Genomic DNA, 16,076 nt, shown 5'->3' on the forward strand with positions numbered 1-16,076 from the left:
AGTGGGAAAGTTGGTGACATGATTTAAATGGTGGCGGCCGCACGTGATGTCATCGGGGAGCCACAACCCTCCCCAAAATGGCGGTATCCTGCACCAGCGTCATGGTAATGTTGATGAGTGTGGATGTGGACAGTTAAAATGCTGCTGACGACTTTGCAAGTGGCATTTAAGATGTTTATGCCTGTGCTCGGTCCCAACACCAATCACAAGCGTTGAAGGCTGGGGGTTTGAGCTGAACTTCAGGGTCGGGGTTGACCCCTACCCCACAAAGTCCAGGTCCGCTCAACACTAGTAAAAGAGATTAAAAAATTGCACACCACAGATTTGGTGATAACATAGCCAATCTTAGCCAGTGATATAACTTCACTTTAGGATGATCCAAACAGCGATCATAGACAACTACATGGGAACAGCCGTAAATTTAAATGAATGGTTCAAAAGATTAAATGACAGAACAAACAAAAAGCAAAGACACTATATAGTGCTCTGTTAGAGATTGCTACATTATTGTAAAGTAGTTATACTGAAAGGATTCATGGATCTTACTTTGCATTGTAATTCCTGGAAATGTATACATACATAATCATGTCTTTAACAGAGTGTCAAAACACTTTATCCGACTAGTTGAAAAATGGACTGCTCTTCTGCAAGGTAGATGGTGTGTCTGGATGCACAAGTTATACATTCTCCATATTAAATAAGAGTTTGCTAACAAAACATGGGTGGCCAAATATGTTATAAATCAAACCATTAAAATCAGTCTTAAAAACAATTCTTGATGCTAGCATCTAAGCCCATAGGGCTGAACATTCCCTGTGGTATTATGTAGCAGTTGCCTGCACACTACTAACCTACCTTACAAGCTGTTTTACCAACTCATAAAAGTCAAAAGACCATCTTATAAACTAAATTCTTCTGAATACTGGTTGAGCCTCTGGTGAAACCATATCGCTTACAGAGTCCCAGCTGCTTACAATTGTGTGAACCTTGAGCTTTTCCATGTATATTTTAGTGGCTTCCACAGAACAACATAGTCTTTCTTTAAAAGATTTGACATCACAGGTAAAAAGAATAAAATAAAAGGTTGCATTCAGATTTTAGTTGTGGGACATGACCATTTCCATTGCTCTTGCTGTATCAAAATGTGTCTGTACCATTTGTCAGTATCATATTTGGTGCTATAACTCGTGTTCTTTGACACACAAGAAAAATGACACTAAACATGGATATTGTTGATTACAGTTACAAAGCCAATGTGATTCTAAAGTCAATGCGCTGATTTTTTTCGATTTTTTTTTTTTAAAGGGATTTTTTTAACAAACATTTTCTTCTTTATAAAGCACACTTTAGTTTACAATCTTTCATTATAACTGATATAAATTTTTTTAAACAACCCAAAATTGCCCTCTGTAAAAAGAAATGGCAAGATTTTTTTAAGCTATCAAGATTTTACATGTAGTTTTCTTATTGGTTTTGTACAATTGCATAGACATTGAAAATCTGCTATTGTTACCAAAACAATAACAGACTTAAGAAACTACTGAAATCTACAGTATAGTACCACTACCCTTCACAAAAATAGATATTTTCTTGTAAACTCTTACAGTCTAATCCCCTTTTTGTTGTACGAAGATAGTATATAAAAACACATGCGGTGTGTAGGGAGTTGTCAATCCAACACCTCGTCTTCAGTCATAACTGTGACTAAAGTTTCCATCGCTCTTCCCAAATCATCAGCCATGTGGAAGAGATCTCCTACATTGTTTCCTGAAGAAAAGAATAAAGGAACATGTCATAATGTTACATTAATGATACAACACAATAATTAGACATTTTAGGCAAGTCTAATCTGTTATCAGTCTTTTATAAGGTAGTTTTTACACTGTCACAGATTTACATTACTTCAATTTCTAATAGATTTCCAGGAATAGAGTTTATTAACTTTGCATCTTCAGTTTAAGCTGTTCCACTCTTGTAGATTCCAAAGTTTGACAGGTCCAGAATATTTAGTGAACATATGAAAGTTAGAGCAAAGAAAAATCAGTGGTGCTAGGCAGATGTCATTGCCTTCCTTTTTTACACCTATAACATACTAGCTGGAATATCTGACTGCAATGGTAGCAACACTTCTATGGGTATAGCTTCCTAACCTTCTCAAACCACCACATCGAAAGAGCAAATGTACAATTGACTGCAAAATTTTCAACCTTTTCTGGATTGTAAAGGGAAGACCCCCATTTACATTGACGATAACTCACACTTGGGTAAGGAGCATTCCTATAACAATTGCGGTGAGGGGAAGCATACAATTATGACAGCACACTGCTAAGTAGCAACCAATTGTAAGAAGATATACATTGTCGAAACATCATTAATTGGGGTAATAAAGCTGCAAAAGGGAATGGCTAAGATACCCAACATCCCATGAAGCAGTCAACACAATAAAGAGTTTCTTCATGGCTCTGGTCTGTTAGTCAAATAGGACAAGACTAATCAATAACTGCAACATATGCAACTGCTCAATGTGCTTAAAAAGATTGTTTCTGTATACTCCCCTAAAAGCAGTAATAGGAACCCATGGCTTTAGGACCTGGCTAAAGTATATCTGTGATTACAGATTGGGATGTGATCTATGGGGAATACTTTGAGAAATATCAAACAGTCCTTAATATATCTGACTTTGGTTATCTAGATACAACTTCTATATCTTTACAGGTAAAGCCTTCCATAGTTTGTAAGGATACCCCTATATTTATATACTGTTTATACAATGGAGCATTTCTGAAAGTTTACATTAAAAGGAAAACACATAACAGTACCATTTCAACATGTTAAGACAAGACGTGGTGTTATATGATGAACTATCACAACTACATGCAACAAACAGGATATCTTTTTCCACGCAGACACAAAAGTTAGGGTCAGAATGTTACATAAAGTACATTCCAAAAATAGCATTAGTAGATACCACAATGTGAAATTTATTATCGGACAGGCAACACTAGGTAAAGGTTACTAGCAACTGAGTTTGTATGTATACCTCTCAACACTTCCAACAAAATCAAAAGGGAGGGTCATAAATACAGTTTATAACAGTATATTGCTATATCCAGATCTAAAAAAGATTTTAGACCCATAACCACATTCTCAAAGGAAACCATCAGCTTCTAAAATGTTGTATATTATCTGCATATTAATTTGCCATAATGCAGAATTACACAGTACAATGACCACTCTGCTTAAGTGTTGCTGTGGATGGCAGCAAATGTATATCACATCTGCAATATTATACCCACTTACAGAGTATTAAGGGATTCATTATTTGTAACCAAAGTAAATAGATTGGGAAGGAAAAACTGCCAAATGAGCCAGGACATTACAACTACATCTCAATTCATTCTGGGAAAAATAATATCATGAACACTCAAGCTTTCCCAAAGGCTTGCCATTGTCCTACTGCTTGTGGAGAGGTAGTAAATGTTGGCATGTTAGAGCACTCTTGTAAAGCGCATTCGGCTAAAGAGACTGCTAGCTGCATAAATGCCAGGCACGGGATGTGAAATGTGACAGACACAAGCTGGATGGCAGCAAGCCCAGTCCTCACTAACCTCTCTCATTTGCTTTCCAGGGACAGTTCTTCCTTTTGTAATGAGAGGAAGAAGCGGATGTAGAGGAAAGAAGGAAAGAAAGAAAAAGAAAGAAAGAGAAAACCAGTGATAAAAATGACAATTAACAGTGTAAGATTAAAGAGCGTTTACCTGTGATAGTGATCGCACTACAGAGAGGCGGTATATATAGTACATGTAGTCACATATGTACCCATGAATAATGGTCTTACATGTCATTACTAAATGAATAAGTTAAGCATCCCATTCCAGTAATGCCATATTCTCTCTGGGGTTTACAAGAGGAGTTTAATAATGTGTCACTATTTTGTTGAAGAGAACCACACATTGACAATTTTTCTGTGAAACAGACTGAAAACTTGATAAAATATGTGATGTCCTGCAGTACTCAATAATTAAAAGTGATCACAGATCCATTAAAGGGGTTGTCTGGTATCTGAAAAACTACACACACACACACTTTTCAGGCTGGGGGGTGTATTGAAACAATAAACCTCTTATAATTCCCCTCTCCTTTCTCCCATGGCGATGGCTGTTACTTCCAGCTTCCGTTTGTGTACATCACCGCTGTACTGATGAATCATCTGCTGTAGTGATGTAGTATCACGCTCTGTCGATGTGACGTCACTGTAGACATCTATCTGTATAACAGAAGTCAGAAATAATCGGCCATTGCCATGGGAGAACTATTGTTTTAATACATCCACCAGCCATATTTAAGCCCTTAATGATGCAAGTTTTTTCGCTTATTTCTTGCTCTCCATCTTCAAAAATCCATAACTTTTTCAATTTTCCCTGTACAGAGCTGCGTGAGGGCTTATTTTCATTAGTTAGTATTCCATGCCGGGTACTGGGAAACTGGAAAAAAATTCCAAATGAGGTGAAATTGGCAAAAAAACACAATGGGGCTTATTTACTAAGGTCCAACAGCCGCATTTCCGTCGGGTTTTCTACAGTTTTTGGGGATCACGCTGGGAATTGCGTTGCACACAATTGGATTGTGTCGCAATCGTGCCCGCTTTCACGCGACACAAACCTGGGGGGAGCAGGCCACAGACTATCCAACTGATTCGGACAACGTGCAGAATTTAACACGTGCAAGCCAAGCACCTACATGCATCGGGAAGAAGTAGGTTAACTGCGACGGACCTGATCGGGGAGCGACACATGAAGGATATCGGGCGCACGCTGGTAGTGAATCGCGACAGCTGTCACTTTCTTGTGGGCTCAGTTTTTACTTGCACTGTGAGCTACAAATATCACCTCTTCTTTATTCTTTGGTTCAGTATAATCACGGTGATACCAAATTTATATGGGTTTTATTGTGTTTTTATACATTTTCAAAAATTAAACCAATGTGTACGAAAAAAAAAAAATATCCTCATACTATGGTGTACGGAGAAGTGAGATGTAATTTAGTTTTGCAAAACGAGCCGACTTTTTCATATCTACAATTTTGAGGACTGTGCAACATTTTGATCACTTTTTATTACATTACATTTATGTGATGTAAAACGGTGTAAAGGTAGCGTTTCGGACATTTGGACTCTATTTTCCATTAAGGGGTTCACCGCCGGCAATAACCATTTTTATATTTTGATAGATTTACTGTGAGCCCTCCTCATACATCCTTAATAGCTCCATGACATATCGGTCATAGAGCATTAAGGTGTTAAACTCTTTTGCCAATTCTGGACAACCCCTTTAAGAAAAGAGGTTCAATTTGTACTGATAAACGGTGCTCAGTGCCTGCTGAAAAAGTCATGATGGATTTTTCTGCTCACTTTTCAGCTGAAAATATATGTATAAGATGCTGCTATTAAACTAAATTGTAACCCCTTCACTTCATTTAATTACTATGGCCACGAAAATCCTGGAAAAGAATTTCACAGGTCAATGTGTGCTCTCCTGTGTACCAAACATTTCCTAGAATCTCAACAGATGTAAGTAGGCATGGAGGGTGGTGAGATCACCTTTTTAGATCCCCTTTTTGGATAGTTCACTGGAAAAAATTCTGTTGACAGTTTTTCTTCAATTACCAGCCTATTTAGTCTGGTACTGCAGACCCGGCATAGATCGCCATTCTGTGCCAGCCCAGGACCACCCACCAGAGTTCTATTATCATGGTGGGTGCATAAAATAACAGCAGTGATTGCTTGGGGGTAGAGAATCTGTAGGGCAACACCCATTAAAGGAGTTGTAGATGGTGGCAGGTGGGAAGGAGCTAGTGAAAGTTAATAAGCCTTAAGTAAATAACTAAAATATGACACACTCGCAATATGAAAAGACGAAAACAATATTACCAAATCCAATATTTGCTGGGGATGGCACTGAATGCTAACAAGAGGAAGGTTCATTGGTTACCCAATTGGTTTCTATGCGGAGCTTCCATGGAACAACTCTCCACAGGAAAGTTATTGAGTGCATATTGATGGGATGGCTATTGTATTTGTATGGAGCAGCGATCACAGGTGTGGGCTGCTGTGGGATGAAGATCGCAGAGCACTGAAAACCTCCTTCTCCAAATTACCACACTTATCAATTCTGCGTAATACAACTTCGAGGGGTTCTCCTAATTGTGGATTGCAGTCTTCCTTTTTCCAAGGATGAACATTGGTCATATGTGTTGAGATGCAGGAGATTTATGCACAACTTCCCGCTTTACATTTGGTATTCCACCCTAACCCACTAAAGGGTTAAAAATAAAAACTTATGTGGAAGGTCATCACTTACCATTTACCATCCATAACCCTCCTACTACCATGGTACTATAGACAGCAAATATAGCATATGTGCGGTCCTCAATGCCCAGAACAGCTTAATGATCGGTTAACAGCTATTCTGGATTAATAGTGCTCAAAATGGGACCACAGGAGGTTTGACAGATGCCCCAAAATCTGTAAATTTGTGAGATATATGTTTAAAAAGAAACCCATTATCAGAAAGGTCATGATGTAAGATTTCAATAGCCTCTGGCAGGTTGTTTTAAAAAGTGCCTTTGTGGTTTGTCTGAATAATTCCACAGCTTTTTAATATTTTCTTTAACATTACCTGCCTCCCTGCAAGCAGTGTGTTATGAGTCTCAGAGAATGTACTGTATTTCAATCATAGACTATTATTCTTACCTCTTACAGTTGGAAAAGAATTGTTTAGCTGCTCCATGACTTCCTCTAATCCTGTGCTTGTATCATGTGGAGGGCTAAGAACATCATCCTCACCTGTGTAAATATAAAAAAGGGATAATTTATTTTAATTAGACTGCAAAAAATGTTTTGTGAAAAAATGTAAAATAAAATCGGAGATCTCACACAGACATTTTGTAGAGCATAATGGATGTAGACAATATTTCGCATTTAGCACCAGCCTAATTCTTTATCTTGAATTACATGAAATCCACTGTAAACATTTTTCCAATTTTTATTTACTATTTATTTTTTTTAGCGCAACTCCGTAGGCATCTGGCATAAAATAGTTTTAGCACAGCTGGAGGGAGCCTTTGACAACAATTGCAACAAAACCTATAACATGCTTCTGCCGTATTCCTAGCCCAAGATCCATCCTGCTATATCGATTAGCACTACTTATAAAATTATCTTCAGTTTCTCCAGAAGTAGTTGTGAAATCAAATAAGGGGAATGAGGCCAGGGCAGCTTCCCCCTAACTTCCCATAAAGCTGAACTCTCCTCTCTACCACACAGATTATTACACACACGTACACCTACGCACTGTTACAAAGATAGACCTAAAATCTAATGCAGCCTTATGGTTAATATACACACTACCTGCTAAGATGGATGTGTCATGACTACTATACACACTACCTGCTAAGATGGATATATCAGCCAGGTGTTTCAGCAGATGGGATCACTCTCCCCTCAACCCAGGACAGTGGGAGAGGGAGTACAGAGAACGGAGGAGACATAGCACACACAAAAGTAACATGATGGAGCTGCTGCTTTCTGTACTAACTGTGCAGAAACCAGAACTAATGCAGCGCATAACACCATCCCCTCACCACCCCCTGACTCTTCTGTGACCCCTTAGCCCATCAGTGTATTTCCTGTTCGCTTCTCTTTCACTCTACGGATTGTTCTTAGCAACCAGAATGGGAGGCTGATAGGAGAGGGCTGAGACAGGAAGATAGCAGAGAAACGTACGTCTAAATGATAGTTTACAGCTACTGCAGCTATAGAAACAATTGCACTTTAGAAATACAAATCCCCCAAAATACCAAACAGTACAGTAGACATGCAGGGTGCAGAACAATCCCCTAAAACATGCATCAAAATCCACAGAAAACCAGGGGGAATATATAGTAATGCACGCCAAAATATGTAAAAAAAAAAAAGAAAAAAAAAAATATAATATATATATATATACACACACATATATATATATATACACATATACACATATATATATATATATATATATATACACACACACACATATATATATATACATATATATATATATATATACACATATATATATATACACACACACACATACACTTTTATTTATAAAAATCGACAAAAACATCAATCACATTAAAACACGTATATTCATAGCACAAAATCCAGATAGTAGCCACTGATACAACTTGCATCCCAACACCCAGGATACCATACATAAATATTTCAAAGTTGTCTTCTGTTGGCAAGATTGTGTGTTCTTATGTATCTCATTCTGAGATCCTTGAGAACTAGGATTTTTTGGTGGTGTTTTTTATGTTTATTGTATGCAACTTTTTAGGAAGTAAGTTTGGGTAAGTTGCACTTTGATTTGTGACAAAAAAAGTCTCCGCTCACACATTGATTTATGCCTTCTTCAAAACCTAAGAAAACATGTGTCTTGCAAATATACATTAGAAACACTGCAACAGACAAAATGGTGAACTTCTTAACACCCTGGTGAAGGCACAAAAAAGCGCAATAAAAATCAAATATGTGCAAGGGTAACAAAAATCTACTCTATGTTTTCTCCCCTAGCGAGCATTATTGGGGGATCTCTGGGGAAAAAAAAACCCCTTTAAACCCTCCCCCCTTTATCATCCTCTGATAAATACATGCTACACAGCAACTTTATTCAATGCATCTCTAATATCAGGTTATTATTATTGAAGATCCACCATCATTATTTTTCTCATTATCCAGTTGTGTAACAGATGAATATTATTGGCCCAATGACCAAGAATAATAGATATCTTGTGCTATTCTAAATAAATTAATCAAATAATCCCAACTTTTACACCCATTTTTGGTAAATAAAAAACACTATTTGTTTGTGTAACTTGATGGTGTTGTGTCCGTTTACAACCTTTAAAGCATGTTTACATGAAACAATAAGACACACTTAATGCATGTAACGTATATACTCGTGTATAAGCCAAGTTTTTCAGCACAAAAAATGTGCTTAAAAAACTCACCTTGGCTTATACACGAATCAGCCCTGCTGGCTGTTACTGAAGATTGAAGACAGAAGAGGAGCCGCACTGAGCATCGGGGCCACCAGAGGGCGAGTATGCAAGTTTATTTTTTTATGTAAGTGCTGGGTAGGTTGGCTGTATACTGCACGGGAGCGGGCAGGCTGGCTGTATACTACACGGGGGCGGGCAGGCTGGCTGTATACTGCACGGGGGCGGGCAGGCTGGCTGTATACTGCACGGGGGCGGGCAGGCTGGCTGTATACTGCACGGGGGCGGGCAGGCTGGCTGTATACTGCACGGGGGCGGGCAGGCTGGCTGTATACTGCACGGGGGCGGGCAGGCTGGCTGTATACTGCACGGGGGCGGGCAGGCTGGCTGTATACTGCACGGGGGCGGGCAGGCTGGCTGTATACTGCACGGGGGCGGGCAGGCTGGCTGTATACTGCACGGGGGCGGGCAGGCTGGCTGTATACTGCACGGGGGCGGGCAGGCTGGCTGTATACTGCACGGGGGCGGGCAGGCTGGCTGTATTCTACTGGGGGCTGGCTGTATTCTACTGGGGGCTGGCTGTATACTTCAAGGTGGGCAGGCCGGCTATATACTAACAGGGGCTAGCTGGCTATATACTGGGGGGTGGAGGGGGGCTGTGACCAATGCATTTCCCACCCTCAGCTTATACTCTAGTCAATAGGTTTTCCCAGTTTTTGATGGTAAAATTAGGGGCCTCGGCTTATACTCTGGTCGGCTTATACTCGAGTATATACGGTAGTAGCTAAAATGAGAACTACAGATATTAAATAGAGAATTCTCTCAGCTAGAAGATACAAACTGAATAATAACAGGGTGCAGCAGGACGTGCCTCTGGAGCAGTTTACTTCATCAGCCCTTTCATTTTGCTAAATGTTTTAGCCACCGCTTAGAACAATTTGTAAACAGGGCTCTGCGTTGGCGGCTAAACAAGGACAAATCAATGTCTAATTCAGTGACTTTCACTGGTCTGAGGTACATTTTTAGTACTTCCGCTGCCCTAGTCACCTACAGCATATTAATCAGTAACATGTCCTATAGTCGGTTCTGGCAAAGTTCTATCTTGGCAATTTTTCAAAGAGGTAACCTTGTCGCAATGTTACACTTCAACCGTCATGCTTTTTTTTTTCTTTCTTTGCTTTATTTTAAGAAAGACTCTTGACAATAGTATGTCTGCATAACATACATCAGCCATAAATCACTCCCCTTAGTAGTCATCGCGCCCAAAATGATTAAAGGGGTATTCTCATTAGGGAATTGACATTTAATTTAATTCACCTGTTGTATCGATACATTTCTTTAACTGGTTGTTATTAAAAAAAATGTACCTGTGTGAATATAATTTCCCATAAATTTGGCAATGCTGTCCTTTAGAAATAAGATTATTGTCCTTGGATACGACCACCACTGCTAGAGTTATTGCACAAAGAACTAATTGTTTTTGTAGATAAAATGTCCGAGAGTTACTGTATGTCCCACAGCCGTCCTGAGGTAATGAACTTTGAATACAGGTGTTCAGGCAGGGCTCAATAGTGCATGTCTGGCCATCGTACAAGAGAAGAACGGGCGGCATCTAGTTTCTTATGTACTATATGACTAAATTTATAGGAAATTATTTTCGCATTGGTACATTTTTTTAATAACATCTAATTGAAGAAATGTATATAAATGGTAGATCAGTTGGATTAAATGTGAATGCCCACATGGGCATACTGCTTTAAGGCGAATTTTGAACTGCTCCAAACATTAGGTTTACAGTCAAATGTACTGCATACCACAAGAAAGGCTTACTAACAAGATACAAATGAAGACACTATGAAGTTACTATGCATTATAAAGACCTAGATAGTGTACAGCAAATTCATTTTAGACTACATACAAATTTCCACTCCCTCTGCGATCATACTCACAGGAAGTTATTGGATGTTGTTTGATAAAGAACCTCACAATGTAGAGCTGCCTCAGCTTTTTCTGTAACTGCAGAACTCCGATAAAACGGGGTCAGTAGTAGGTTTCTGTTACTGACTAATAAAACTGTGGCTCTGCGGGGTCAAAAAAGAAAAAAAAAAAAGGATCAAAATTCAACTCATAACCCTACAGAGCCACCTGTATATTAGTCAGGGAAAGAAATATGACAGTGACCTCGTTATTTGCTACATAAGGTCAGGATCAACCTGGGTTCAAAAGAAAACCTGTAAACTGAATTAAAACAGACATGGTCCTTCAGAATAACACTATGGTATCAAGTGAAAAGAGACAGAGGATATAAAAAGGTGCACAGATGCAGAACGGGTGCAAGGATCTACATATATTCGCCATGTAATGAATTATCCTCCGAGTCTGCAAATACTTTATATTTCTTTATTCATTTCTATTTTTCTGTTGCACCTCTCAGTCTCTTTTGTCCCACTCTGAAACCCGTTGTAGTCCCAGGATGCCAAATAAAACTACGGTAGTTTTTACTGCAAACTGCATAATTATGTGAATACAGGCAGTTATGTACAAGATAGGGTCCATAGGTTTGTTCTTAAGTTGAATTTGTATGCAAGTCGAAACTGTATATTTTATATTTGTAGATACAGACAATTTTTTTTTTTTTTTTTTGCCCCAGTGACAATTGGAGTTTCACAATTTTTTTCTGTAATGGGATCAAGGATTATCAATTAAGCTTCATAACCGACACTTTTAAGCTGATTATTGCAATCTGAGACTATAGTAAAGCATCCATAGAGCTTCACCAGAGGTCACAGTCGGCCGAGGGGTGACTAACTATGGGTCGTCTGTAAGTTAGGTGTCCTTAGGGGTGACGTCACCAACTCTGCAAATCTTGCACGCACTGCTACTCAGCAGTCTGTAGAAATGCACATGTATGAGATTTGCAGAGAGCTGGTGACATTATCAGCTCTTTACAACCTCTGTAGATGGGACAAAAGATGACCAAGTGCATAATTTATTTAGGGCGGTGGCAAGAGGAGCTCTGCAGAGCTTCTCAGCCTTATTTCCCCCCCAAAATTCCCATTTCTGACATTTTGGGTAGTTTTCTGCTCTGCACACCACTTTTTCCAAAAGTGGTCGTATAGGGACTGGGGCAGGGAGCGGGTTGGTGGTTGCCATAGTGCACCAAATTCACTGTATACTCCACTGGAAAGACAGTGGACACTACATATGGATTCTCTGTTTGGCAACCTCTTACAAAGAAGCTTAGGTCTTTTCACTAACCTGCCACTGTCTCTTTTTAGCCAAATAGTTTCTTAAAGGGGAATTCCGGGAGTATGAACTTCTGATATTAATGAATACAAAAAACTCAATGTCATTCATCAAAAAATGGAGCTTAAATAGTTTGCTTTTATGATTCACAAAATTTTAAAGGTTTGATAAAGTAGGCGGAGTTATCTCCAAGATGGCCACCATCGACAACTAGATGTCCCATGATGACACAGTTCTCAGTATCAGCTCCTCCCTCTCATGCTCTGCTCCCATTGGCGATGTAATGTCCTGCTCTGTTACCATCGTAATGACGTGTAACCGCCATCACTGCACATTACCCCCCTGAGATGACGTCTACCACAACACTGGCCATACTGGATGCACTTCAACCAACAGACTACAGCCAAACATAGTGGTGATCACATGACCTGCCCAGGCAGGTGCAGGACATGTGATGTGGACAATATGACCAGTGGGCATCTTCTCTCGTATCTCCTTCACAGGGACAAAGTCAAAGTACTAGTTAAAGGGCCAATTCATCGTGCATGTCCACAACATTTTTGTGCTAAGGGGAGCAAAATTTTAAACAACTAATTACATATTAGCTTATATTTAATGACCCATTTGAATATGATTTATGCTTATTAGTGGAATACCCCTTTAAGTTAATCTTTAAAGGGAGCGCGTCAGGGCACTTTGAGACACTAAAACAATTACACATTCACAAATTCAAAGATAAAAGAAACATATATCACATACAAACACCTTATCCCATCAGGAGATTGGACACCAATATTGGAATAGGTGTAAAAGCAATGATATTTCCTGAAACAGATATAAATGATAGGTGTCTAAATATATGAAGAGTGCTAGAAAATATTTCAGGTGCAGAAATTTTGGAGGTGGAATGTCCTTTCATTTAGCTGAAGCACAAACAACACAATTGCTAAATGTGTACACGGAGAAGCAAATGAAATTAGCAAGGAAGCGAGTGGGGGGAGATGCAAGGACATCTGACGGTGACTTGGGTATTAGAAAGAACATGTCAAAGACAGAGAAACTATAATAGGTTTGTTCTGCTGGAGTAATATGCAGGGCTGGAGAAAGACAGACAGAAATGAACAGCATTATCAGAAAACTAGTGCTATGTGTGCTAAGCTCTGTGTGAGGTGCCTGATAGCTAACACTTCTCACCGTCCTGAATAACTGCATACGTACAACTGTGTTGGTCTTCTAGATGATTTATAAACCTCAGAACAAAAGCCATTAGAATTCCCATCTAAAAAAAAATTGTCTTTCACATGAGAAGTAGAATAATCAGAAGCCCAGTGATTTCTATCTGCCATAATTTCCTTCCTTTCCTGTTCCTAGTAATCAGAAGCCAAGCAGATACTGATAGCAGATCCCTGGCTGGAAAAATTAATCCTCCGTATGCAACAAAAATACTTCCAATCACGTTTAAAAACCAGGAAACTCTCATTCTATTGAGCTGATGGATGAATATTTCACCATCATTATGGGCACAAAACATAGTCTCAGGCAAGTGGTAAGAAAACAGCTGTGACAAACTATACAGTAACCCCACTTCTAGATGCAGGCTGGTGTAATAAAGCCACAATGGTAGGAACACTACACGGAAGTGCCCGAGGCGGCCTTTTATGGCACTCCATGAGGACTTTTCTTACTTTTCTGACCAAGTCTCCAGCCTCTTACCTAGCTAAATTAGTTTTCTGCACTGTACAGGCAGTCCCCGGGTTACATACAAGATAGGGTCTGGAGGTTTGTTCTTAAGTTGAATTTGTATGTAAGTCGAAACTGTATATTTTATAATGGAAGTTCTAGAAAAAATTTTTCTTTTGCCCCAGTGACAATTGGAGTTTCAAAATTTTTGGTGTAATTGGACCAAGAATTATCAATAAAGCTTCATTACAGACATCTTACAGCTGATCATTGCAGTCTGGGACTATAGTAAAGCATCCAGAGAGCTTCACCAGAGGTCACAGTGGGCAGAGGGGTCCGTCTGTAACTATGGGTTGTCTGTAAGTCGGGTGTCCTTAAGTAGGGGACCGCCTGTACTGACAAGATACAATTACACCAAAACAGTACTGTCCGCAGTTGGTCCTTATAAAATAGATATACTGCTTAGGCGGTTTTCCCAAATCATGTCATTAGTCTTTCTGAAAAAGTCATTACTTCATTTTAAGGGGGCTGCCTTAAAATGAAGCCAAGTTTCCCCATTGAAGCATCAAGGGATTTAAGTCTGCACATGCCTGCAAAGTCTCCCTAAGGAGTCTAACTTCCCTGACCATTAACTTCATGGTTCATACTTTAAGTCATGCTTGATGTTAAAGAGGCTGCCTTTCAAGGTAGCAATAAGATGCATTGTTTTCCTTGTCCCATCCTGAAAAACATATTTGCAATTGTAGTTGTGTGCGCTGTATGACTATTTATCTGCGTGCTGCATGGCAGTTATATCTATAACTATATTTTAGTTGATGGTCAATGAAAACAGGATAAAACCATGCTTCACCTTCATTTGGCTTTTCAAGTTATAGTGTGGCTTAACAATGTTGTTTCTAGTTCTGAATATATGAAAATTCTCTATGTTAAGGCTATTATGGATTTGTTTTTAATCCAATAAGATCTATTGTGAATACATTATATACTGAAATCTGGCTTATTCACACATGAAACCCCCAGGGGGAATCATAGTAGTAATACACCAATAAGAGCACAGAAGGATATACTTATACAACGCTGGTCCATGGAATCCTTTTAGCTATACTGTATTACTTCTGGACTCTGTGGACCTAATTTAGGGTTTCGACTTTGCTAAGAAGTCATTATGGGGATACTACATTGCTTCAGAACAGTTCTTGCCATAGTAACATTGTTGTGTTACAGCAGATTGCAAACTTCCACCTCTCCTGGAATGAGCACAGAGTTAAATGTTTGAACCCGACTAAACAGTGTATAGGGATTGTCTAAGGCTAGGCAGTGTATTATGACTCTTATACAGACCACTGAGGGCCCCTCTAAGTGCAGACAAAGTACTCCATTTAACATAGTGACATATGTGAGCACAATCACATTAAGTTATATCCTATATCAACATGCATGCATCTTTGTCTTTAGTAAGATGAGAAATCGATTCTCCGTGAAGGTTTAGAGTAATGGCAGATGACTTTGTATGCATATTTTTCACACTAAATACATTTCTTGTTGCCATAGAAATAATGATCTCAGCTATTGATTATAGGCATTGCCACTGGGAAATTCTGCACTAAAGACATAATCGTTAGCTTAAGGATTATTGTTTCCACTGTGAAATAGATAAAAGAAAGTATTTATTTTGTCAGCCAGCAAAATGTAAAAGCTAACAGTAAAAGTATAAATAACATAAATAATACATTGTTCTACATTTAGGTTTCAGATAATAGTTTTATTAGTAACTGGGAGGCCCAGCCTCTAACTCAATTCTAGACCCCTGAGGTCCACCAGAAGACAATCCCATATTGGAGGCTATCAGGTTCCAAGGCTGACACTCACATTGCCTATGGTCTAAAATCTTGAAAACCAGGATCCAAAACAAGAATGGAATCCATGGTGCAGTTATTAATGATCTTCCATTTCCTACTATATGTGGGTATTTTTGTAATTTCTATAAAATTCCACCTCTCCATTCAATCATTGGCGGAATCGTTTTCGGGTGTTTAAAATGGGTCATCTAGTGAGGACATCATGTTAACAAATGTGGCACGCTGACAGGGCTCCCTCCATTTTTCAGG

At 39.1% G+C, this 16,076-nt stretch overlaps 1 protein-coding gene across 16 annotated transcripts in view; it reads right to left on the reverse strand.

Annotated features, from left to right (window-relative positions):
• Positions 1-1,274: 1,274 nt before the first annotated feature.
• DMD (dystrophin) overlaps positions 1,275-16,076 on the reverse strand; it is a 1,566,296-nt gene continuing 1,551,494 nt past the window's right edge. For 11 of the 16 annotated variants that reach the window (XM_072135922.1, XM_072135923.1, XM_072135916.1 and 8 more), the window contains 2 exons: positions 6,752-6,844; positions 1,275-1,767 (listed from right to left, as the gene is read on the reverse strand). In XM_072135922.1, the coding sequence (XP_071992023.1) occupies positions 1,670-1,767; positions 6,752-6,844 (191 nt within the window). In that variant the 3' untranslated portion in view covers positions 1,275-1,669. Of the gene's footprint in view, positions 1,768-3,607; positions 3,641-6,751; positions 6,845-10,991; positions 11,124-16,076 lie in introns of those variants that run through there. The other 5 variants (XM_072135921.1, XM_072135914.1, XM_072135917.1 and 2 more) reach the window with 4 other exon arrangements.

The sequence above is a fragment of the Engystomops pustulosus genome, chromosome 2, assembly GCF_040894005.1.
Source record: "Engystomops pustulosus chromosome 2, aEngPut4.maternal, whole genome shotgun sequence".
Lineage (NCBI taxonomy): Eukaryota > Metazoa > Chordata > Amphibia > Anura > Leptodactylidae > Engystomops > Engystomops pustulosus.